The sequence below is a fragment of the Solanum verrucosum genome, unplaced genomic scaffold (assembly GCF_900185275.1).
Source record: "Solanum verrucosum unplaced genomic scaffold, falcon-dt-bn FXZP01000236.1, whole genome shotgun sequence".
NCBI classification, from domain to species: Eukaryota; Viridiplantae; Streptophyta; class Magnoliopsida; order Solanales; family Solanaceae; genus Solanum; species Solanum verrucosum.
Window position 1 is genome coordinate 229,408 of NW_026020806.1, and position 26,820 is coordinate 256,227.

The 26,820-nt window shown below is 32.9% G+C and overlaps 1 protein-coding gene and 1 pseudogene across 1 annotated transcript; one reads left to right on the forward strand and one right to left on the reverse strand.

Annotated features, from left to right (window-relative positions):
* Positions 1–1,907: 1,907 nt before the first annotated feature.
* On the forward strand, positions 1,908–3,244 carry LOC125813168 (loganic acid O-methyltransferase-like; annotated as a pseudogene).
* Positions 3,245–4,738: 1,494 nt separating this feature from the next.
* LOC125813187 (loganic acid O-methyltransferase-like) lies at positions 4,739–25,807 on the reverse strand. The gene is given in 3 exon segments (XM_049492672.1): positions 4,739–4,786; positions 25,188–25,208; positions 25,211–25,807. Coding segments are annotated over 3 exon segments (639 nt in total). The 5' UTR covers positions 25,781–25,807.
* Between the last annotated feature and the right edge of the window lie 1,013 nt (positions 25,808–26,820).

Here is a 26,820-nt window from a genome sequence, read left to right on the forward strand (position 1 = left end):
GTGTTAGTATGATATAATTTAGAAATTCTTAAAAATCAAAGTCACAAATTCTTTATTATATGACGAATAAATTATAAATCTCAATTTATCATACTGTAAAATAACAAAATCGAACTTTATGAATACCAAATCATACTAAATAAAATTGACATTAAATTTTTTTCATACTATTAAATTATTCAGTATATTTTATTTTCAAGATAAAAATCTCTTTTTTATGAATTTTTTTTTTTTAGCCACCAAAATTATCTCACTGGCGGCCATATAAAGTTAAACTCTATATAGGCACGTACATCAAATAACCAAATTTTGATATGATATATAAATGTACCGTTTAATTTTATCTTAATGAATATTTATATTTTTTAATTATATATATAAGTAGATATTCGTGTTTGTATGACGTTCTGTGTCATCGTGTGTGTTATTTCAAGTAGGATATATATATTTATTAATTTAATTTTATACAAATTAAAGTGTTTATTCATACATATTCTAAATTGAAGAACCTAAATAACAATTGAGGGTAAATTTTAAAAAAATACGCTTATATATTATACCTTTCCTTTTATTGAATTGGGTGGAAAATAACATTATTATTTGTTTTCTTCTCTTTTACAACTCTTTTGCACTTATCATAAATTTGACATGATGAATAGTATTTTTTAATTTATTTTTAGTCATATTTTTGACAATGAATGATTTATTATGTGATGAATAATAATGTAAGAATTGTTATATTACGAATAACAGTACATGAAATTAGTTAATTACTTGAACGAAATTTCTGTTTTCAATATTTTATTAATGTATTATTAATTAGAAAAAATATATAAATATACAATTTAATATATTATAATTTTTAAAGTTTACTATCATTTTAAAAAATTACAACAATCCACTCTCAGATACATCCCTTTCAATTCTCATTATGAATCATGCTCATAGTTATGTATCCGATGTAACTATATATTCATATGGCATGGAGTTAAACAGTGCAAAATCCACATATATAAGATCACATTATGAGTGAATGAGAAAACACATTAAGCCAAAATGGCATCTTTCCCCATGAATGCTGGTGATGGTCTTTATAGCTACTCCAAAAACTCCCATTTGCAGGTATTGATCTCATATATTTTAGTTTAACAGATTATAACAAATTATCTAATTTTTGTTTTTAATCCAACTTATATCAAGCATATTTTCTTGTACAAAAACTATTTTGTGGGTGTAAATGTAAAACTCAATCAAGAATTCATCAAGCATGATGTTGGATAATGTCAATTTTCTTCTTGTGGCGAGGACCACGAGGGGGTTGGGTTGCCCAGGTTGGATTTATGATCGAAAATTGGAGCTTAATTGATGGAATTAATTAAGAAATAAAGTTGTGCCCTTGATATTAGCTATATTTTTTGTCATGGTGGTAAGCGCTAGATTCTTACAAGTGGTATCAACCAAGATCATATAATTGATTTCCAAGAGCAAAAAGATGCATGAGGCAGGTGTTGGGAGGAGGATTGTTGGGTAACACCAACATCTTGCCTATGATGAGGCCCACGAGTGGGCTAGGGTGGCCTCAGTTGGAGTCATGATAGAACATGATGTTTGCTTGGATTTAGTTAAGAAATAAAGTTGTGTCTATGCTATTAGCTAAAATTTTGGCATGCTATACAAACAAGCCGTACACCAATTATATGTGTATAGTTACCGACTTATCCACTATAACAATAAAACACGACTATCTATCACACTAAATTGATTATATTTTACACACTATAATAGTAACATAAGTAACTTTATCCGTTGTTACACAAACATCAATAAATATTTTTGTTACCATATATACTAAAGTAACTGAAACTTTTCTATCAACGTGACTTTATTGTTATAATTGCACACAGAAAGAAATAATAGATGGTGTAAAGGAGATGGTGAGAGATGTAATTATTCGAAAGCTTGACATCAAGACCATATTATCTTCTTCAAACACAATACATATTACAGAGTTAGGATGTTCTGTTGGACCAAACACTTTTAGCTCAATGCAACATATTGTAGAAGCTCTAAAGGACAAGTACTTATACCAAGACCAACTCATAGATTCCTCCAAGAGTATTCCTGAATTCCAAATATTCTTCAATGATCAAGTCACCAATGATTTCAACACCCTTTTTTGTTTACTACCTGTTGATCGATCCTACTATGCATCTGGAGTTCCAGGATCTTTCCATGGTAGATTATTTCCATCACGATCGATACATTTTGCTCATTGTTCTTGTGCTATACATTGGTTATCTAAGATTCCAAAAGAGTTGTTAGATAAAAATTCCCCAGCTTGGAATAAGGGATTGATTGACTATGTTGGTGCATCAAATGTTGAAATAGTGAATGCTTATGTTGCTCAATTTGAAAGGGACATGGAAATGTTCTTTAATGCAAGAGCTGAGGAGATTGTTCCCGGAGGAATGATGGTGCTTGTTTCACCATTTTTAGGCTACGTATGTCTTTTGGGATTTTTTTGGTTCTAGTCTTATGGATATGGTGAATGAGGTAATCTCTATTTTATTTTGTATGACGATATTTTGCCTTTTGACTTGTTTTGAACAAGCTTCAAGTGTATTTTAGTATGTCATATACTTTTACCTATTTCAGTTTATTTGAACTTTTTTTGACTAGGCATAAAGTTTTCAAAGTTTAAATAGTCTAGACTTTAAAAACTTATATTATGACAAAATATTAGTGTGGCTATCTCCCATAAGATTATACCAAGCATTTTAATGGGAACTTATGATATTAAATATGCTAAGCACTTTTCCAACAAATTAAAAAGAAAATATGTTCACATAAATTGAAATACACTGATAATAAATTAATAGTTGATGTTTCTTTCTTTTTGTCATAGGGAAAATTAGATGAATCTCTAGTTGACTCATTCAATTTGCCATTGTATTTACCCTCTCCTCAAGACATGACTAAAGTAGTGGAGAAAAATGGACTTTTTAGCATTGAGAGAATGGAGTTGATAAATATCAAATCAAATCTTGTGGATGAGGCTGATGCAAAGACTTTAATGATGAGTCTAAGAAGTTCTATAGAAGGAGTCATAATCAATCATTTTAGAAGTAAAATAGCAGAAGAAGCTTGTGCAAGAACAATTCTCAAGAGTAAAGAGATTTCAGAATGGATGAAAGTTAATTATGAGAAAACAAGCATATTGTTTGTCGCTTTGAAGCGTAAATGAATTTCTGTGAAGAAATTTATCTATTATATAAATTAGGTCTATGGAGAGATAATGTGACATATCTCACAGGCCAAGTACTATATTTCGCGTAATGTTTTTGGATTTTCCTCATTTGTTTCACTTTATGTTCTTTACAAAGAAAATTAAAAAGTGTCTATGTTAATTTTTCTATATTGGCCTCCCTTTCTTGCTCTTTTTCTCTTCATATATACAAAAACAAATTTCATCTACTCAATCATAAAATGGATTTGGGTGGAATTTGAATAAAAGAGAATTTGATTTTTTTTCATTTGTTTTTGATTTTATCAAAGTCAATTTTATTTTAAATAATATATATTACCTAAATATGATCCAAGAATTTTGAATGGTAAAGGGAAAATATTAAAAGAACAAGTGAACAACAATAGAGATGCTCATTTTGGGGCTCTAACCCATTACCACAAGTATCAGTACAAATTGAATATTTTATTTTATGGTAAAAATAATCGATTTTGTTCCATTATTATTCAAAATTGAGTTGTTTTACACTTCTAAAAATGGAAAATTAACATGGTTGCCTGTGCAGCCAAAAACATTACCTGTGAAATTACTCGTTTTTAAGAAATTTTTTTAACAATAGTGTAACAAATAACTCACGGCATAGCATGCCTGTAGACATCATCAACTATATTTATATTGTACAAGTCTATAGAGACGTAATATAACATAACTCAAACTATAAGACTCCTACAAATACCAGACTAGGAATATTGGACTAGGAGTCCTAATAAATAGTACTAAAATTTGAGAGAATTATGTGTAATTATCTAAACTATTATTTAAAGTTTAGATACATAACTTTATCAAGATAAAAAAAATAATTAATAATTTAACTAATATTTTAAGGATTATAAGAAGTTTTACTCAATTTGGAATAATGTAAGCGTAAAAAAATAATTATACAATGAAGTTATTTTTTTCACCAACTACTTAAGTTGGGTATGTAAATAAACTTAATATTGGTAGATAAAAAGATTGAAAAGCTGCACACATATAAAGCACATGATCTCTTGATAGAGTGAGACTTTTTTAGGAAACTGTGTGAATTTGATCCAAAGTTGATAATATTACACTATGTCAAAAATATTTTTAAGATGTGTTAGTGTCAAGACCCAATTTCTCAGGTCATGATGGCGCCTACTATATGACCCACCAGTAGGCAAGCCGACCCATATCCCGGAACTCGAAGTAATGGGATGTTAGGGTAGAAAACCAATAAATCAACCTAAAATAGTAATAAATATAACAAGAACATGCAATGAACGGGCGGAAGCGACTAGACATATGTACACAAAATGAATTCCTCCCAAAACCTGAAAGTCACAAGTACAGAGCTGCTAACAAAAGTACAAGTCCTAAAAGTGGACTACAGAAACAAGCTGTCTAAAAAAGCAAAAGTAAGTACAGAAGGAGACGGGCAAATCCAGGACATTGTGTGCTCACCCTTGCCTCCGATCACGACTGCAGCTGGCTCGAATCAACGTCGGTAGCTAGTACTCGGACCTGCATCACGAAAATAGATGCAGAGTGTAGTATGAGTACCAAAACAACAGGTACCCAGTAGGCATCAGGTCGACTGAGCAAGATAAGCAAAAGTGAACTGAAATGCGAATAAAGGGTCACAATCAAGGGCAAACGAGTAGTAAATGTGGGTATGTACACGAGCGTACAGGCAACAAAGACAAGGAATCTAACTAACTCCACCGGGCTCCCATAAACCCAACGGGTACGCTCGTGCACAATAAAAGAAACCACCTGCACGGACTCCCGTAAGCCTGGCAGATGCACCGGCAATTGAAGTAAAATAATGGAGCTAGAAGGTCTATCACAATATTATTAATTTCCGGACTTTAACTGAACCATTCCCAATTATATTCCAAGATCTCATTACGTCCCGGACATTAATCGGAACATCTCCAACCTCCAAAACCTCAACCTACAGATGAGAGTAATCAAGACTATACTGAAGCTTCAGTAAGGAATTGGGAATGCACCACGTGCAAGCTGGACCACAGACTCGAACCGGGTACTATAGCTAATGAGTCAACCTATATGGGCTGGACCACGGACTCGAATCGGGTGCTGTAGCCAAAGGTCGGGCACGGGTGAGCTGGACCACGGACTCTAACCGGGTATTGTAGCCAAAAATCAGATCACAGGTAAGCTGGACCACAAACTCGAACCGGGTACTATAGCTAAGTCTGGACATAAGTAAGCTGGACCACGGACTCTAACCGGGTATCTATAGTCGATAGAAAAGCAGGGCATTATGGATACAAGATCATAAGCTGAGTTACCGCCTAGCTAAGGCTCAGACTATCAGACTCAAAGTCTGTTATATCAGTCTACAAGGAGCTGACCGTCCGAAACGACGTCGGAAAAAGTTCTACTGCCCAACGACATCCGAAACCTCGCAAGTCTATGGCAACACTAGTCTAAGCCAAGACTAAGGCCAAACATACTTCAAATCAATATTATCATATACACCACAAGGTATGGATGTTCAATAATATCAAGAGTCATGCTTTCATAATCCAATAATTTCCCGAAATAAGGTCTAAGGCAGGAATTATAGAAATTTAGCATGCTCGACACCCGAACCCCTCCATACTCAAGCAAATCAATAAGCAATTGCCTAAACATGCTCAATCTCACGAGATGAAAGCCATAGCCTACCTGAAAGTCGATCACGCGTGCTCCAACTCACGGTACCGAAGCTTTTCCCCTCCGAACGGTCTCCAAATGCTTCCCCACTATCAAAAGGTTAATCACCTCGTCATTACGAATATGTTGACACTAAAATTATATTTTTCGGAGACGGACCCAAAATTGGGTCTAAAACTGGATTGTGGGACCCACAATTGGAATTCCGAAAATGAATCCGTGAAAACGTCCCAAATACCTTACTAAACTAATACTCCAAAATTTAGCACAAAAAAATGCCTAAAACATAGCAAATCAGCCCCAACAATTAAAATCATTAATAAGTCTTGACTTACGACTTGGCAGCCCCTTGATCACTAAATTCTGGAAAAACGAGAACCTTCCAACCCAAACAGATTATACCAAGACGATCCTTGCGAAAAACTCTACAAGTTAGCCTCAAGAATGACTCAAAACAGACCTAAGATGATCAAGATCTAACCTTTCAAAGTTCAACAAAAATTCATTCCGAAAATCACTCTAGCAGTAGCTAAATTCGATTCCTTACCTCAAACGAAGCCTCCCCTCGCGTTTCTGAGCTACCTCTAGATTCCCCACGAAATTCTCTTGAAATTAGTCTTTTGAATCACCTAATTTGAGCTTAAAATGGAGGAGATATCTATGTTTGAAGATGAGAAAAAAAAATGGACGAAAATTGTCCTTAAATCTGGAAATTTCCAGATTTCAACAAGCTACCACGTGGCGTCGTGTGGCTCTGCCACGTCACCACCACGTTAGAATTCAACAACTCTTCAAACCTAAATTTCGATGTTCCGGACTCGTTCGGAGTCGAAAAAACACAAACCATATATGGAATCTGATTGGAAATGATATTTCGGACTCAACGGTGAAGTCGACATTTCCATTGGAGATCGCTTCGATGAAAAGTGGGTCCCACGCCTAGTATCGTTTTGAGCCAGATTCCACAACGGGCATCTAAAGCCTCGGGAAGTGAACAAAGGGTCGTTCTAGACCAAAATCGATATTCCGAAGCTAACCTAGCTGTCAGAATTTTCATCTGAGCACGTCTTCCAAGAAGGTTGACCAAAGTCAACTATAGGCCAAATTGCAAGGGCAAAAACGTCAAATGACCCTAAACTCGTACCGATTGCCTCGATACTCGTGTTGACCATGCTACTAGCCAAATTTGGCCATTTCGGAGCTGATGGAATCGTCAGAATTTTATTCTGAGGTCTTTTACCTGAATTTATGATCAAAGTCAACTTTTCAAGTAATAAAATCTCCAAAATAGGGAAACGGGCCTAAAACCCAAACGAACGACTAGGCGACCGAACAGTCAGTGCCAACAAGTCATAAATGACTTGGGATCGCTACAGAAATGCTCTAAACGATGGAATGAATGTTTTAATTTAAAAATGACCTAGAGGGTCATTACAGTTAGAATATCTTAATAATGTGAGACCTTTTATAAAAAAATATCTATATTTGATTCAAATTAAGCAGACAATATATCACACCATGCTAATAATATCTTTAGTCTATCAACCCAATGAAAAGCAAAGTAGTGTTGACTACCACCTTTATTGGGATTTGGCTCCCCTCCATTACCTTTCCCTCAATTTCGTCAAGTACACATCTAGATGAGAGACATGTGTACTATTTAAGTGTCAAAGGTCAAGATTATGTTCCATTAACTAGTATCATACCCATAGTTAAGGAATAAGTTTTGAACAACTAATTTCTTAACTTTGGTAAGAAAAATATTCCTACAAATCTTAGAACCGTTTAATTTCATTTTTTATTTCTATATTCAAATATTAATATTGTACATTATTTAATCGCTTCCTATGCTAGCAAATTTATTCTTGAAATATTAGGTTGAGAAATTTAAAAAATAAAACGAAGAATTATCATTAATGATAGAAATCATATAATAAAATGGGAAGTAAAAAATGCATTAGAATTACAAATGTGAAAGTATGAGTTGTCTCTATGTTGATGCCTAACAGAGTTATGTGCTGCCTACGAGGCTATATTAATGCCTAAGAGGGTTATGTGACTGCCTATGGGCTAGGGGAGTATATAGACTGATTGACACCTTTCGGGCTTATGGGGGCTTGAGTAGGTGGTCTTGTGTGTTGTTTGTACCTGCCAAGCTTATGGGGGCTTGGTTAGATTGTTGTTTTATTATTTTTGATAAGTTTAGATTTAGGAGTAGGTCAATACACTTATCTTATCCTTGATTTATTTATCGGATTATTCCAGTATATTAGGATACCTGCTCATAGTCTATTGTCTTTCATACTCTGTACATTATTTTGTACTGACGCTCCATAGCCTGGGGATGCTGCATTCATGCATGCAGGTCCCAACAGACGACCGAGTAGACCTCCTCAACAGCAGGGTTGACTTCTATCCGGTTGGCTAGCCCCTTTCCTCCGGAGCTGCCAGAGTTTGTGTCACACCCCAAATCCGGATGTGATGGCACATGTCCATTTCCCACCGGACACGTCAACCTAACCCAACCACAACGATAGAGAAGTAGAAATACTAGAATAAAAGATAATAAATAAGCGGAAGACTTTAATTAAGATCAACACTACCCAGAATTTGGTTGTCACATGTACAAACCTCAAAATACAGAATTTGAATAAAAATATACAAGTCTCAGAGTATAGTTCTCGAATAGAACAAAACTGAAAGTAAAGATAACTCAAGGGCACGTCTGGAATGAACCGCTACCTCTCGAGTATGTCCCGAAGCTCAATCTGCTAAAGAAAATACTCGCAAGTAACTCTAAACTAAGCAAAACTAGCAGCTACAAACAACTCCTTTCAAACCCAACCGAACCACTGAAACTTCAATCTAGCAGCAAACCAACCAACCTATACTAAACAGATCATATTCAACAGCCAGAACCAACAGTATATTCTCATCAACCTCAGATCAACAAATAAGAGCAAATAGATCAAATTCCACATAAGAAGGGTAAACCGATACAATCCACACATCACAGACAAAGATAAGGCAAATGTGATGCAAAATGCAATAAAGATGTCATGTAGTCGTGATGCATGTCTGTCCTACGATACACATCTGTTGACGTAATCAGTCCGCGCTGAATACTCAAATCAGAACCCATGGGGGCCACACATGGACCATGTATCACCGCCGGAACCGGATCCCATCGGCATCCAAATCGCTAGTCTCAACTGTGTCTCATATCCATCCATCATCATATCAATGTCTCAAAACTCATGCAACAGATAGTTCACACATGGGATGAATAATGAATATGCACATGTCATCAATCACAATCATATCACGATCACATCATAGTATTACACATCATCTGTCTCAATCACAACCATATCACGACCACATAATAGTATTACACATCACCTGTCTCAATCACAACCATATCACGACCACATCATAGTATTACACATCACATGTCTCAATCACAACCATATCACGGCCACATCATAGCATTACACATCACCTGTCTCAATCACAATGTCTGTATCAATCATAGCCTACTCATGCTCTTCTATCACATGACTTATTCAACAAATTCAAGTCACATATAACACATTTAGCTCGTTTTATTCCCCATCTTTCATTTACAACAATTTCAATCAACAAATAAAACCCATCATCAATCCCCATTACTCCCCAACACAATTAGGAAAGTAGTCATGCGTAGTCTAAGAGTTGTACAAAGTTTGGAAGCCACTTGCCTTAAAACGAACTCCAAAAGTTACTTGACTTGAGCCTTTCCATTCCGAGTATAATCCGGATCACGATAATCTATTCAAACAATTAATCACAATTCGAGTCCAATGACACCAAAATCAAGAAATTTAGGGGAAAAGGGTAAAACGGTCCAAAAGTCTCATACCGAAAAACGATACCCAAATCTGGAAATTTTGATGTAAAATGATCCTTAAAGTATTTGGAAGCTAATGGTGAAAACCAATTTGAAAACGGAGTTGAAATCAATTCACAAACTCAATTTGAAGGAAAATCCACGTTCTTGAAGAAGCCTAAAATATTCGAATCCAAAACCCCGACTCGAAAATGAAATATCTCTTGAAAAAACATCTTACCCATGCTTAGATAGGTTCAAATATGAAATTTCATCAAAAACGGAGTTAAGATCGACCTTGAAATTCTCGATTTATCAAACTTTAACTTTACCGGGAAAGTCCAAATTGTACGCGGTTAATATGATGAAAATAATCGATGAATCAATAATTTTATGTTAAAATCAGTTTACCCATAACATAAGGATCGTAAATATACCTTTTTCATCAAAAAAGGAGACCAAATCGATAAAACCCCAATTTTTCCCAAGAGATTTACGGATAGGGAAAAAAAACCAGATAAAGAAATTATGAGAAAATGTCGAATTGAAGATTGAATACTAACCCTCATATTAATTCAAGAATAAACCCGTAAGAATCACTCCATTCCAATATCTAGAACTCTCGATATGCTCAAAATACCAAATGAACACAGTCTGAGATTTTTATAACAGTACATGGCTGTTATGCACCAGAAAAACAGCAGTTAATCTTTCACTAAAAAGGCCGTAATTTCCTCATACGATAGTGAAATGACCCGATTCTTTTTGTAAATGTCTTAAATAATGATACGGACCTGCTCCTTCAATCGGAGCTCAATTTCATGCTCGTTTGCCCAGTCAAATATCATTTTTACTCGGTAAACAATTATTTCTTATTTGCGATAAAAGTCCTATCTCGGGTTAGCGAAAATGCACCAAAATTTGCAGATAAGTCCTATAATTCATGCTCAAAATTTCAGAACCTTCGGAATAATTTTTCGACCTTTAAAACTAATAATGAACCCTTTTGTTGTCACAATTTGCTGAAATAGTGTCAAAGCATCCAAGAAGCTTAAAATCTCACCCAAAACTCATTTGGCACTTCCCGAACACAAACCAAATATGCTACTAGCTTGAAAATGACATTTAGGACTCAATGAAATCGTTGGAATTTGAATTCGGGGTCTCCTTGACCCGGTATCCGATAAGGCGTCAAGAAACTAACTTTAGGCCCAAAAACTCGAAACGCACTCGGGGACTCTAAAAATTCAACCAAGACTTATTTTAGACTTAGAATCACCCCCTGAATCCAACGGTGCCCTCGGAATTCCATTTCGAGCACCGGAACCTCGTTTGTTGACCAAAGTCAACTCTTGATCAAAATTTCACAATTTTAGCAACTTAGGACCTCAGATCTTCGTTTTAACTCCAAATTCGACTCCGTAAATTCTCATAGACCCGTTTCGACATTCTTAAATTGCTGGAATCGACGGAAATCCGATTCGAGTCTCGAAACTCCAAATGACTCGAAGTAGCACTTTTAACCAAACTTTAACTCTTAAAAACTCAACTTTCCAAAAACTCAACTTTTCATCAATTTTCCTTCAAACCAACTTTGAAAATACAACAATTAGGACTCGGGGCAATTATCGGGAGGGGTAAAACGGTCATTTTATGAAAATTTCCAAAAATGACCTTTAAGGTCATTACAGTTTGGAGGTTTGTTAGCTTTTGTTGTATATATTTCTATGGGTAGGCTGGGGCCCTGTCCCGCCAATAATTACTACTCTTAGAGGCTTGCAGACTAGTGTGTGGGGTGTATAGCTATGTTATGGTCATGTTGGCCTAGCTTGTTGATTTGCTGAAGCTTGTGAGTTGTTTGATGTATTGTCTTGATATATACCTGCTTTCAGTTTTGGTATAGAGATCATGGTGGCCTTAACGGCCCAATCAGGGCTTCTATGCTAGTTGGCTATTTCTTTATATGAACTCTTGTGAGTAGTTGTATCGTTTATAGATCTGTTGACAGGGGCCTTGCCGGCCGAGGGCTTAGTTTTAAGCTGATATATACTTGTTTGTTTTCTTGATTGCGTGTGGCTACCATGCGCTAGTAGCAAATGGTTCAGCAGGATTGGTTAGGGCTTGAGTTTTGGTATTAGGAGTCAGTTGCGCCCTTTGAGTTTGGGGCGTGACATCTCTCCTCCCTATGACATGTAGCTACGAATTGTAATTATTAAACGATAGCTATGCAAAATAATTAGGCTATTTTTGAGTGGTTATAGGTGAAAGTTCCTCTTTTTAGAATGCAAAATTTATAAACTCATAATCTTAATTAAATCTTTTGCTCTAACGTGTACTTTTCATGCATATAACTTATATGATTTTATAGATTATTTTATCTAGTCATGACTCATGATGGTTTAGTTTGCATATGATATATTAAAGTTTGATTAGATTTGTTAACCTACTATTGGAAAGAAAATAGCACAAGACAATAATCTAAAGGAAAACGACACACACATATATACATTGTTAATCTAAATTCACTTTAGATGGAAAATTACATTGTTTATACATTGTTAACATTATCTTTTATGCAGATATTTCAAATGTTAAACTTGTTTGTGTGTTTACTTCTTCAAATTTTAAAGCTTTAAATAAAAATCCTTACTCCACCATGATATACCTCCATAATACTTATGTTTCACATGACTATACAAATAATTGAACAGCCGATCAACTTCAGTTCACAAGAGTCATTTTTATTTCTTTTTGATAGATTTGCATTATTTCGATATATAAAGACTATAGTTCCATTCCACTTGTTAGTCGTTTTATTTGTTTAAAATTAATACTTCCTCCGTCATATTTTGTGTGACGCCCTTTGACTTGACACGGTGTTTAAGAGAAAAAGAAAGACTTTTGAAATTTATAGTCTAAAATAATCTTAGATATTTGTGCGATTGAGATTCATTTCATTAAGGGTGAAAGAAGAATTTTAATGTTAAATTGTTTCTAATTATAGGAAGGTGACATTTTCTTTTATGACGAACTATAAAGGTCAAAGAGGATAGTATTAACTATTGTTCAAAATTGTAGATATGTCACACTCCCGAATCTAATTTATGAATATCATTTATAAATTATAACAATATCTCCGTACAACCACCATCTCGTCATATCTAATTTTTAATATTTTTTTCCCTTGTCAAATACAATTGTAATAGGCCATTACTATGGCTAACCCGTCGGCAAAGTATGATAATTTGATAAAAATGAATAATTAAATTTAAAATTACTGTTCCATGAGAACACCTCACCTACCATTAATTTGATTGAATAATAGCTTCAAGTTGTCATATACTACAGTTAACCATTTGAATGAAACAATTGGAGGATCCATAAACACGTGTTAAGTGGGACATCTAGATGAGAGACATGTGTTCTATTTGATTGTTAAATGTCAGGATTATATTGCATTAACTAGTATCATAACCATAGTTAAGTGAATAAATTTTGGAAAAAATTCTCTCCAAATTTAGTAAGAATAATTAATTCTTCTCAATTTTTCGTATCCATATATTTATATCATTAATTTTATTTTATATTTTTATAATTAAATATTAAAATTATGGAACATGAACTTAACAACGTTTAATTTATTTAGCCTAACAGTAGTCTTACAAAATATTTTGTCTTTAAATTGATGTTTTCTTTTATTTTACTTTTTTAAAGAATTTTTTTTTGATACTTTCACATTTGTAATTCTAATGCATTTTTTACTTCCCATTTTTATTATATGATTTCTATCATTAATGATAATTCTTCCTTTTATTTTTTAAATTTCTCAACCTAATATTTCAAGAATAATTTGCTAACATAGGAAGCGAATAAATAATGTACAATATTAATATTTGAATATAGAAATTAAAAATGAAATTAAACGGTTCTAAGATTTGTAGGAATATTTTTCTTACCAAAGTTAAGAAATTATTTGTTCAAACTTAACTATGGTTATGATACTAGTTAATGCAACATAATCTTGACCTTTAACAATTAAATAGTACACATGTCTCTCATCTAGATGTGTACTTGACGAAATGGAGGGTAATGATAATGGAGGGGAGCCAAATCCGCTTTATTGATTATCAGTATATGGAATTTTGTGGATAATTATAACTTTGAATTATTGGAGATATATTTGTCTCTTCTTATATTACAATTTATTAGCACTTATCCCTATTTCAATTATTACATGACTTGAACTTTTCTATGTAACATGAATTTGAATTTTGAAAGGTCCATACTATGATTGGATATTTCCTAATTTTAGACAATTAGATCTGTAGATCATTTCCATTTACCTAGTAGATCACATTGATATAAACTATTATCAACTTATTTGGTTCACATATTAGTCATCATGTGCCTACTATTTATAATGGATGATTATTTTTGTACATGAATAATAATGAATCATGAGTAAATGTGTGGAATATAACTTTTGGTTATTGGACTATTGGAGATATTTGTTTTGTTCTTATATTACAAACTTGTTTGCACTCCTAATTTCAACTGTAACATGACTTAATTGATGTTTGAAGAGTTCATACACAATAACAATTATTAATATACTCAATAAAGTTATATAAGTGAGATCTGAAAAAAGTATAATACACGTAGATTTTATTATAATTTTATGGAAATAGAGATATTATTTTCGAAAAACTCTAAACTCAAGTGCAGCAAATAATCAATATATAAAAGAGACGGAAACAATGATGAAATTATAGCAAGTAACACAAAATAGTGTGACAAACAAGTCTCACTTCTAAATAAGGAGAAGGAGAAATTATTTATTTTGATGGGTCTGTGCATTCTTGGGGATAATTAGCCGATAGGATTATCATTTTGTTACTTGAACCCTCAACATCTATACATATTCGATCTAAATATTTGTTGTCATAGATTTGTAGCATTTAAAAATAAGACACATTTGAGGCACCGTTGAATTCTTCTCTTTGGTATCCCACACACATCTGTAACTTAGGACTAAATTGAAGAAGAATCATCACAATTAGAGGTAAAGAAGAACAGAGAAGATGAGGTATCTCAATGACTTATCAAATATGATTTTATAGAAATTATTGATGGCTATTAGCATGAAATTGAATCTTAAAATAGGGGTATTAGATGAAATTGTTATTTCTTTAGCTAGCTTGTTCATAATACTATCTTGTTAAGTCACACAATTAATAATTTTGTCATCTTTGTATAGACGTATCTGTCCTAAAGCACATACTTCTTCAATCCTTTTTGTGTATGCTGAAGGGGAGCTATTTTGTTTCTATACTCAAGTTTGTAACTATGACAAATCCTTTTTGTGTATGCTGCTAAAATACCTTGTGTAAAAATATAGGAAAAATTACAGAAATCCCACCTTTTAGTTTACGTATTACCATTATCCCCTATAAATTTTACAAATCTCCAAAATCCCTCATTTTCGTGCATCAGATTAGTGTATCAACGCTTATATTATTGTATCTCGCGCATCAGATTAATGTATCAGCGCTTATATTATTGTATCCGTTTGAGAGATTACTGTAATTATAAATGTCACGCCCCGAGCCTACACCCTGGACGTGGCCGACACTCGAAGACCATTGTTGGCCTCAAGCGAACCCTTGGCCTGGCTTACTAACTCAGTGGAAGACTTAACTCATCATATACACATTTAAGAAGTAACTAGAATGTTATAAAGGAACATTCAACTGGCCATTAAGGCAAACTCAAGTCTTTAACATATGAAATGAAAAGTAAAGACAGCTGAATTAACTAACTGACTGTCTGACTATCTATGAAGCCTCTAAACAACGGAGATGGATGTCAGGACAGGCCCACGACATCCTAATGAACTAATACTAAAACTGAAAGCAATGTAAAGGAGTCCTCTGGAATGCAAAGAGGCTCACCAACAGACTCTGAACTGCTCACTGGATCAACGAATGCGCCGGATGTCGATCCTAGTTATCTGTGTCTGCATCATAATACGATGCAGGCCAACTGGCATCAGTACATTGAATGTACGAGTATGCGAGTTGGAATGCTAAAACAACATAGGCTCGAAAGAGATTATGAAAGAAACATTTACCTTGGCTCTTCTCAACTCCTGAATACTTAAATAAACTTATTTCATTATAAAGCAGTTTAAAACAAGCGCAATATAAAGAAAACTGTTGAAAACATATTGTCAATTCATAATCATAATATCATAAAATGACAAACCATGCTCCCTCTCAAAGTCTACTTGTGCAATGCATGAATGAAGTCTCATACCCTCATTTACACTAAGCAGAACCCCTTGAGAAACCATGCTACTACTGTTGTGGGGGTTTCTCTAACCGACAACCATCACTTAAGAACTATAGTGATGATACAACGTTTTACCTCACGTTGCCGAGGCCCATCCTATACCTTGCCATTGTCACGACCCGAGCCTACACCCTGGACGTGGCCGGCACTCGAAGACCATTGCTAGTCCCCAAGCGAACCCTCATCCTGGCTGACTACAAGCGGAAAACTGATTCAAGCATACAAAGCTTAAAAACTGAAATAAAAGTTCATAAAACTTAAATACAAACTTTAAGTCCAAAGAAAACTCTGTATAATAAAATATATACAACTCGCCATAAAAAGGCAACTTTAGTCTTTAAAACATTTAATAAAATAAATGATACAGACTTCTCAACTATACTGACTATCTATGAAGCCTCTAACTGATAAAGATGGAAGTCAGGACAAGACCCACGACATCCTAACAACTGATATAACTGAAAGGTAAATGAAATCCTCCGAAAGCAAGGAGGCTCACCATAGCTAACTCGAACTCTCGGATGTATCAACGAAGCTCATGTTGATGATCCTGAATACCTATGTCTGCATCATGAGAAGATGCAGGCCAAATGGCTCAGTACATGGAATGTACGAGCATGTAAGAGGAATTCTAAAACATAAACATAAGTTTGAAACTTGATAGAAATGAAACATACTTACCTCTTCTCAAATTTACTCAACTCAAAGAATACTCAAGGGTACTCAAAACTACTCAAACTTACTCAACTCAGAAGTACTCAAGGATAAGATACTCAACTCCGAGATTAGATACTCAACTCAAGGATATGATATTCGACTCAAAGATATGATAGTCGACTCTGGATACTCAACTTTGAATACTCAACTAAATATGACTGAACTCATTTCAATATAAAGCAATTTAAAACAAGTGCAATATAAATAAACAAACTGTTTAAAAACATGTTGTCAAATCTGTGTGTATGCAAGGATACAACATAACTCTGAAATGTATATAAAAATACAATAAACTGATGTATATAAAAATACAATAACTTCTGTGGGAGTTTCTCTAACCGACAACCATCACATAAGAGCTATAGTGATGATACAGCGATCTACCTCACGCTGCCAGCGCATCCTATACCCGGCCAAAGGTATAGGACCTGAACTACTAATGGATCCACTAGTCTATTGTGAAAAGGATTCATCTAAAAAGTATGACCCTTTTCTACCCATGATGGCTACATGGTTTATGGGGGCTGTGAGTTGTCTAAACTCTCCCCCATATCGGTGCTCAATACTACTCCCAAAAATATACTAGCTCTTATGTTTTAAAAACATACTTCTTTCTGCTGATTTGAGATAATTGCTCAAAAACTTAGCTCAGTGGCTATTTTGGAAATCTCAGTTTCCCTACTTGCTTTATTTAGAAAGCTATTACTCTTTTCTGAAAACTAGCCCGAAGGCCCTTTGGAAATCTCAGTTTCCGTTCTTATTTAAATGTGAAACATTTATAAACTCTTTGGGAATACTTAGTCTCCATATACTTTTGAAGAAAAGGACTTCAAACTTTACTCTTTACTCTTTACTGAACTCAAAACTTAAGTCTTAAAACAAAGTTAAAACGTTTGTAAAAGACTTCTTAAAATATGGTTCATACCAAATTATGGACATGAACTACTCAATGCAAGGTTTTCAATAACCATAGATAGAACTCAAATACTTGGAACTCAAGAACTTCAATGATACTACTAATTTCAAGAATGCTCAACTCAGAGGGATCGTGCGGAATTATGAGCATGAACGACTCAACTCAAGGACTCAAAGATACTTCTCTTCTCAAGACTGCTCGACTTATAGGATTCATGTGGAATTATGGGCATGAACAATTCAACTCAAAGACTTTATGGGTAACATGTAATAGTCCCATGCTTAGAAATATAATCTCAAAGGGGATTAGGAACTCAATACTCAAGACTTAGAACTTGAAGATACTACTCCTCTCAAAGATACTCAACTTCTGGAGTTCATGTGGAAATTATGGGCATGAATGACTTGACTCGTAGGTCTACATAACATTATGAAACTCATGTATGTGACTCTTCTCATTCTCTGACTTACTTCCTCAAAACTTAGTTCAAATCGATAGTTGATCTCAAAGGATTCCCAATTGAACTCAAAGGCTTTCTTGAACTCTACTTTTAACTCTCTCTTGAATTTGAATTATGAATTCAAGAGTTATGATTCATGATATGAAGGATCTCAATAACAATATAGCTATTCGATAATTAGGAATATAACTTTTAAAAGAAACGTGAATTCAAGAACTCAAAATCAACTTATCTCAAGAATACTCAAATCTAGGGAAAGTATCTTAGATTACTCTTTTACTGATCTGAAAGTAGAGGCAGGGCGTGAAGACGAACTAGTCCAACACTATGATAGCCTTACATACCTAGAAGAACAAGATTCTTGAAGAATCTTGAAGAAGAACTTGATTAGAAGCCTTGAAACCCTAGCTTGAAGGTAAACAATCAAGAAAACCTTTCTTGAGATTCTCGAGTTAGTTTCTTGAAATCTCTATGGCCAAAAAATATGATTTTCATGAGTGAAGATGAAAATCTGATTGTTTTGAGCTTTTTATTTGTCAAGAAATTCGTTGATGGCTTTCTTGGAGGTAAAAAGACAAAAACGATTATTTTCAATATATTCCCGTCGGCTAATACGTAACAGCACTGTATAGGTTACTAAAATAGTCATAACTTTTTACTCAAATATTGGATTGACGCGAAATTGGTGGGGTTGGAAAGTAGATTCAATTACCTTTAATTGAATAGGTTATGGCTCACGTAACTCTTAATATTCTAAGAGATATGGTCGTTTAAATTTGACCCAAGCAGAATCTTATATTAAAACTTAATGAAACTTCAAGAACACATATCAAGAACTCATCAAGAACTCTAATCTTTAAATTTCAAGAACGAAATTACGTTGAATAAATCATGATTGGCGTGCGGGTGAAAGAACCCAACACTATGGAAGCTTACATACCTCTTAGGGATCAAACCCATGGCGAAAATCCGCTACAACACGCAAGAATCTCGACGAACGCTTGATCCTCTCCTTTTTTCTCCTCTTCTCTCTTCTTTTCTCTTCTTGAACTCTCAACTAAAACCCTAGGATAATTTTAGGATTATAAAACTGAACCTAATAGGATTAGACCCTTAGAATATTACTAAAATCGAATTAAATCTAATTGGGTAAGGAAAAGACCAAAATTCCCTTCTCTATTTTCGGCTAACCTTCCTTAACTGGACAACCTATCTTCAAAAGGTCATAGCTCACTCATCCGACCTCGAAACATAGCAAACTCCACGGCGTTGGAAAGATAATTCAAAGATCTTCGCTACGGTATCTGGTAGCACACCTAATTCATCCTGAGCTAGGAGTTATGGTTGTTTGAAGTCGACCCAAAACTCATACTTAAGCATAACTTGCAAAATTTCAGATTTTGCTATTTCCAATTTAATTCTTTTTGAAACTCAAGGTGCTACATCTAGTGACCTTAACACTATTTTAAATTCCTTGGTAAAATCTCACTCACTACGAAGAACGGTTCGAGTCTTAGTTCGAAAAATTTTTCTGGGGTGTTACAGCCATGATATAGGAAGCTAACTCACTAAGTGGATCCACTAGTCTATGCAAAAAGGATTCATCTAAAAAGTATGACCCTTTTCTACCCATGATGGCTACATGGTTTATGGAGACTTGAGTTAATATGAACTCGCATCCCCATATCGGTGCTCAATACAACTCCCAAAAATATACTTAGTTCTTTATGTTTAAAAATATACTTCTTCTGTGATTTGAGATTAGTTCTCAAAGTCTATTTTGGAAATCTCAGTTTCCCTGCTCGTTTCATTTAGAAAGCTATTTCTCTTTTCTGAAAACTAGCCCGAAGGCTCTTTGAAAAATCATAGTTCCTTTCTTGCTCAAATGTGAAAACATTTATAAACTTCTTTGGGAATACTTAGTTCCCTAATAACTTTTGAGAAATGAACTCAACTATTTACTCTTTACTTTACTTGAAACTTGAGCCTTAAAACGAAGTTTAAACGTTTAATAAAAACTCTTGAAAACTATAAGAAACTTTGCTTTGACTTGCTTCTTAACTTCTAGACTTGACTCTTAACTTCTTTGACTTTGATCTTAACTTTCCTTGAATTGGATTATGGATTCAAGGTTCATGATCTCATGTTTATGGATGATTTCATGATGTTTAGATGTACCTTAGAGTGTTGGAATCAACTAGAAAGCATAGGTACATCGCTTAGGAACAAGTACGAAAAGGTGGGGAACAAATGGGGAGAACTGGTGTCCCTAGCGCTCTAAGAGGCGCAGGGCGCCAGCGCTCAAACTTCAGAGAAGTCTGGCTGGCACTCTGGCTGGCGCGACACGCCAGAGGCCAAACTTTAGAGAAGTTTTTGTGGCGCTCTGGAAAGCGCGGCGCCCCAGCCCTTTTGCCCAGCGACTTCCGACTTTACTCTTCCGTTCTTCCTCTCTAAACCTCCCTAACTTCCATAGTTCCTTCCCCAAACACTTAGGATCAATTGTACCCTCAATATACAATCAATCTAACTCGAAAAACAACTCGGAAACATGTTTTCCTGAGAGTTGTTGAATGATGAACTTCTCGATTGGCACTTCCGAAAGGCAATCAATTTGCATAATACATGCATTAGTATGTAATGTTCCAATATATAAAGTTAACATGATGTAGTCTAAATTCATTTTGTTTTTTTTAAACAATTTCTCATGTGATGTAAATATATGCTTCTGAACATCTTTTTTCAAAATTATTAAACTTCTCAAGAGTTAGAGAACTGTCACAATTTGCTTTTCTGATGCTCAAGACAAAAGAATGACTTTATTTATCAATGTGATTTAGAATGTTAGGAAGTTTGCTTCAAAATAGTTATTACTATATAAACATTACCTTTTTGCTTACTTATTTACTATTTCTTAATATTACAGTATTTTAGACGAGGAAAAGCTCATATATGGGTAGGTATTTGTATTTAAATTAAAGTTTTATATATGTCACAAATGTATATCAAGTTCAAGATTTTCTAACTTCAAAATATATTAATTTAAATTAGTTCTAAAAAATAAAATGTAGTTGTTCTCTTCACATGTTCATATGACATTTGAACAGTTTAACGTGAAATACATGTGCAAACACATCTTGTTAGATGACAAGAAAAATACACAACAAATATCGTCTATAAGGTAATATTATTGAGATATATTTATAATGATCCACATTGAACATTCACAAAAAAAAATCTGCAATATTATTTTGTGCAAAACTTTTTATTCAAATCTTCGCTTAAATAAGCAATACTACTTACTATAACATATATTTTCTGAATTGGTATTCACGTGCAATGCACGTGTCGAAAAACTAGTATTACCTTAAAAGCATGAACTCCTAACTTGAATGTTAAATTACTATAATATCCCTAACTTAGGTTGTGACTTTTTCGATGAGTTGTGACTTTTTCAATAAGTTGTGACTTTTCTCAAAGGGTTGTGATTTTTCGATAAATTGTGACTTTTCCAAAGAGTTGTGACTTTTTCAATAACTTGTGACTTTTCCAAAGGATTGTGATTTCTTGGAAAGGTCATGACTTTTCAGATAAGACACAAAAACATTTGTTCATATGAGTTGTGACTTTTCCAATAAGTTGTGACTTTACTCAAAGGGTTGTGATTTTTCGATGAGTTGTGACTTTTCCAAAGAATTGTGACTTTTTCAATAAGTTGTAACTTTTTCAAAGGGTTGTGATTTCTCGGAAAGGTCATGACTTTTCATATAAGACACAAAAGCATTTGTTCATACCATTTGTTGGCGATAAATAGAGGGGCTTCCTCACATTTTTCAACCACAATTGTTTTTAATCTTCTACTCTTCTTCTTCTTCTTCTTGTATTTTAAATTTTTTGTGTGATTTATTGTCGTTGAGTATGTTAAAAGTTTAGTGGAATATGAGGTACCACTATTCTGATGAAGTAAATCGTTATATCCTAAGAGGGTATATTCTATAACCTCAAGTACTTTAGGAAAATAATTTTGATGATATCATAATTATTTTTTTCTTAATATATACATTAGTATGTAATGTTCCAATATATGAAGTTAAAATGATGCAGTCTAAATTCATTTGTTTTTGTTAATAATTTCTCTTGTGATGTAGATATATGCTTCTAAATATCGTTTTATCAAAATTTAGAGAATTGTCACAATTTTTTTTTTTTTTATGCTCAAGACAAAAGAATGACTTTTTTTTTTATCAATGCTACTTATGTGATTTAGATTGTCAGAAAGTTTTCTTCAAAATAGTTAATATTATATAAACATTGCCCTTTTGTTTTACTTATTATTTACTGCTTCTTAATATTTCAGTATTTTAGATGAAGAAAAATTTATATGACTTGTAATAACGTCTGTTGAAGTTTGTATTAGTTTAATTTTTATATACACATCAAATATCGTCTACAAGGTAATATTAGTGAGATACAACTAATTACATGATTGAAACTCATCAAATTAAAATAAGTATAAACATCATTACATTTAACTAATAAAAAATTTCATTAACTATCTTCATAGGTTCACATGAATACGAGATATATATGATGATCCACATTGAACATTCACAAAAGAATTTATAATATTATTTTGTACTAAGTTTATTATTCAAATCTTTGCTTAAATAAACAATAGTATTTACTATAACATATATTTTTGGAACTGGTAAAATCACGTGCAACGCACGTGTCAAAAAACTAATATATATATATATATATATATATATATATATATAACTAGTAAATGGGCCCGCACTTCGCGCGGTTAGAACAGTCTTCTTTAAAACTTACTAGAATAGAACTTTCTTGTATTTTGATGTTATAGTAATTTTATATAAATATTGTTTTAAGAGTATAGAGGTTATTTAATTCTATTTCACCATTTGTTTTATTAAAAGAAAAGGCAAAATTACAAATCATAACACTATTTCCTCCTAGTTTACATAATTTCATTTTACAGATTCATTAATTTGGTTATGAAATTTTACAATGATTAGTTTATTTTTATCATCTATATGCATGGTTACATAGTGTCTTTAATTAGAGAGTCCAATAAATATTTTTCTCAATTTTCTTCTTTGCAAATTTCGTTAGTATAACACTATTAATTGCTTTCAAAATATTAAATGTTTTTTTAAAAATATATATATAACTAATGTGTTTATCAAGAGCAAATGTTCCATAATCATATGATTTACCAATAAGTAATATGTAGTCATTATGTGTTTTAAAATTAAAATGCAATCTTCCAAAATCAAATTTTCATGTGTAATATAGTTATGATAGTGTTTTGGAATTGAAGTCATGCACAAACAAAACATTATGATCCTTGAAAAGGATGAAAGAGAAGGAAGGGATAATGGGAAAAAAGTTCAAAAAATTACTTTGGTATGAGAGAATATTTATCATTGTGTATCATATAATTGTAATTAATTGCTAGTTTTAATTCTATCATTTGACTTTCTTTTTTTTTTACTCCTGTTAATATTAACATTATTATGACAACAACAAAATATCATATAAATTTTTAGGCTTGATCTCTTGGAGAAGAAAAGATTTCTTTGGAGTATGTTGTAAATAAATGTATTATGTAAAAAGTTATTTGTAAATCTATAGTAGTTGGCTTTACGTAGAGTCTGTACTAACAAATATGTATAACAATAACTTTACAGAAACATAAACAACAAAGTTTAAAACATGTACTCAAAAACAACAATTAATATCATAAGTATAAATTAATGAGTGTAAAAAAACATTCCAGGATCTGTAACAATAGAATGAAACAGAAAGAAAAAATCGAGCCCACTGAATGCACAATGTCTCCTTGTCAACGAGCCACTCAACAAGAGCAAAGTACACAAATATTTAATTGTGCAGAAGATGAAGAAGAAGAAGTTCAAAATCAAATATTTAATTGTGCAAAAGAATAAGAAGAAGAAGTTCAAAATTTTTGTTATTTTAAAATGAGAGGAAACCCCTCTATTTATAGACAATAAAGGGTAGTGTGAACAAATGCTTATTGTGTCTTACCAGAAAGGTCACAACTCGTTGGAAAAGTCATAACTTTTTGAAAAGGTCACAACCTTTCATAAAAGTCGCATCTCTTCATAAAAGTCGCAACAATTCATAAAAGTCACAACTTTTGATAAAAGTCACGACCTTTCAATAAAAGTCGAAACCTTTCAATAAAAGTCACAACTTTTCATAAAAGCCACAACTTTTCATGAAAGAGGAAGGCTGATTTTGGAAATAAATAAATTTAAAGGGAATCCTTGTTTGTGGTGGCGCCACGTAGGCTGACCTAGGGTTCTCTTATATATATATATATGATTTTTGACATTGAAAAAATATTTGATGGTGCTATGTTATAAGAAGGCTAAATAATAATACTGTCAATTTAATGTACATTAAATTATTTATTTTAAATACAAGAGGTCAATTCTCACTTAATATATTTTTAATTATCTTTTAATGATGCATACATATTTTTAAAACGGAAAAGGGTCATATTTTCCCTTGTACTCTTAGAAAAGGGTCATATTTACCCATCGTCATATTTTTTTGATATATTTACCCTTACCATCCACCTTTGGGTACATATAATAAAAGTATATACGCATGGAGCCATGTAGGTGCCACGTGGACTAATAAAAATGGTGACATGATAAGTTAAATGTATAAGGGCAAATATGTACCCAAAGGTGGATGGTAAGGGCAAATATATCAAAAAAATATGACGATGGGTAAATATGACCCTTTTCTAAGAGTACAAGGGAAAATATGACTTTCAACTCAAGTAAAATATGAATACTAATTACCTCATTTACCAAATTCATAAAACGGAAATCAGAAAAACTCTCAACAGAAGTAAAATATAGATATTACTTACCTCATTTACCAAATCCATAAGATACTAGACCCGAAAAATTCCACAAGACGTATGTAACTTGAAAATGGTGAAATAAACACCATCATTCCTCCAGGGACAATCTCCTCAGCTCTTGAATTAAAGAATATTTCCATGTCCATTTCAAATTGAGCAATATAAGTATTCACTACATCAATATTTGATGTACCATAGTGAATCAATCCCTTATTCCATGTTGGAGATTTCGCATCTAACAATTCTTTTGGAATCTTAGATAACCAATGTATAGCACAAGAAGAATGTGCAAAATGTATCGATCGCGTTGGAAATAATCTATCATGAAAAGATCCTGGAACTCCAGATGCATAGTAGGATCGATCAATAGGTAGTGATCGAAAAACAGTGTTGAAATCATTTTCGACATGATCACTAAAAAATACTTGAAATTCAAGAATAATATTGTGATATTTTTCCTTTACAACGTCTACAACATGTTGCATTGCATGGAAAGTGTTTGGTCCAGTTGAACATCCCAACTCTATAATACGAAATGTGTGTGAAGAAGATAACATGACTTCAACATCAAGTTTTCCAATAATTGCATCTCTCACCATATCCTTTGAACCATCTATAAGTTCTTTCTATATATATATATAATCATAACATTAATAAATTTTGTTAATAAATGTTTTTTAAAAATTTAAATTGAAGAAATTAAATTAATACCTGCCGTTGGGAGTTATTGAAGTAGCTATAAGCACTATTACCATCATTCATGGGGAAAGATGTTGTCATTTTGGCTAATATTCTTCTTCTTCTTCACCTTAGACGGATTCAGAATTTGAAATTTACGAATTTTAAATTAATTTGTACATTGTAAATGAATTTTGTAAGATAATTACATAATTTGAATCGAAGATACTGAATTCTAATAAATTTGTTACATCTACTCTAGTATAATTAATTTTATCACTACATATATTGTTTTGTTTATTTAGCATCCTTATTTATCTATGTTATTATTTGACCATGTATATTCCAGTAGGTAAATGCACGAGTCCCAATAAGATCCGCTTCTACAGACGTGACTTAAAGGGGAAACCATTAAAGCAATTGCTTTAGGCCCGAAAATTCTAAGGACTCAAAATTTTTATATATTGTTTACATACAATATTATAAATTATTAATAAAAGATGCTAAAATTTATGTTGTTGTTTTTGCAAAGGGATAAAAGTTATTCAGATAAATCATCCTAATTTTATTATGTAAATATGCAATATATGAAAAATAAATAATTTAATGACGACACTTATAATTGAAACAACAAAGTCTCTTGTGTTATATAGTTCATAGGTATAACTAATATGTGAACCAGACGAACCAACAAATCCGATTCATCAGTTTATTTCAAATGCCTTCCATAAGTAATCAACAAATTATATGTGCATTGCATTACATTTTATGACTACCATTAAATAAAGTTTGTTAGACATGGATAAGGTGAAATCTTTACTCCAAGTGGCAAAATATTATTGGCTCTTTTTTAAAGAGAGTCAATAAAAATACCAAAATAAAGATAAAATTTAAATCCTAAAAATACAACACTTTGATGGTTTTCATTTTTTCAAACTAAACCTACTAAAATTGAAGTGAA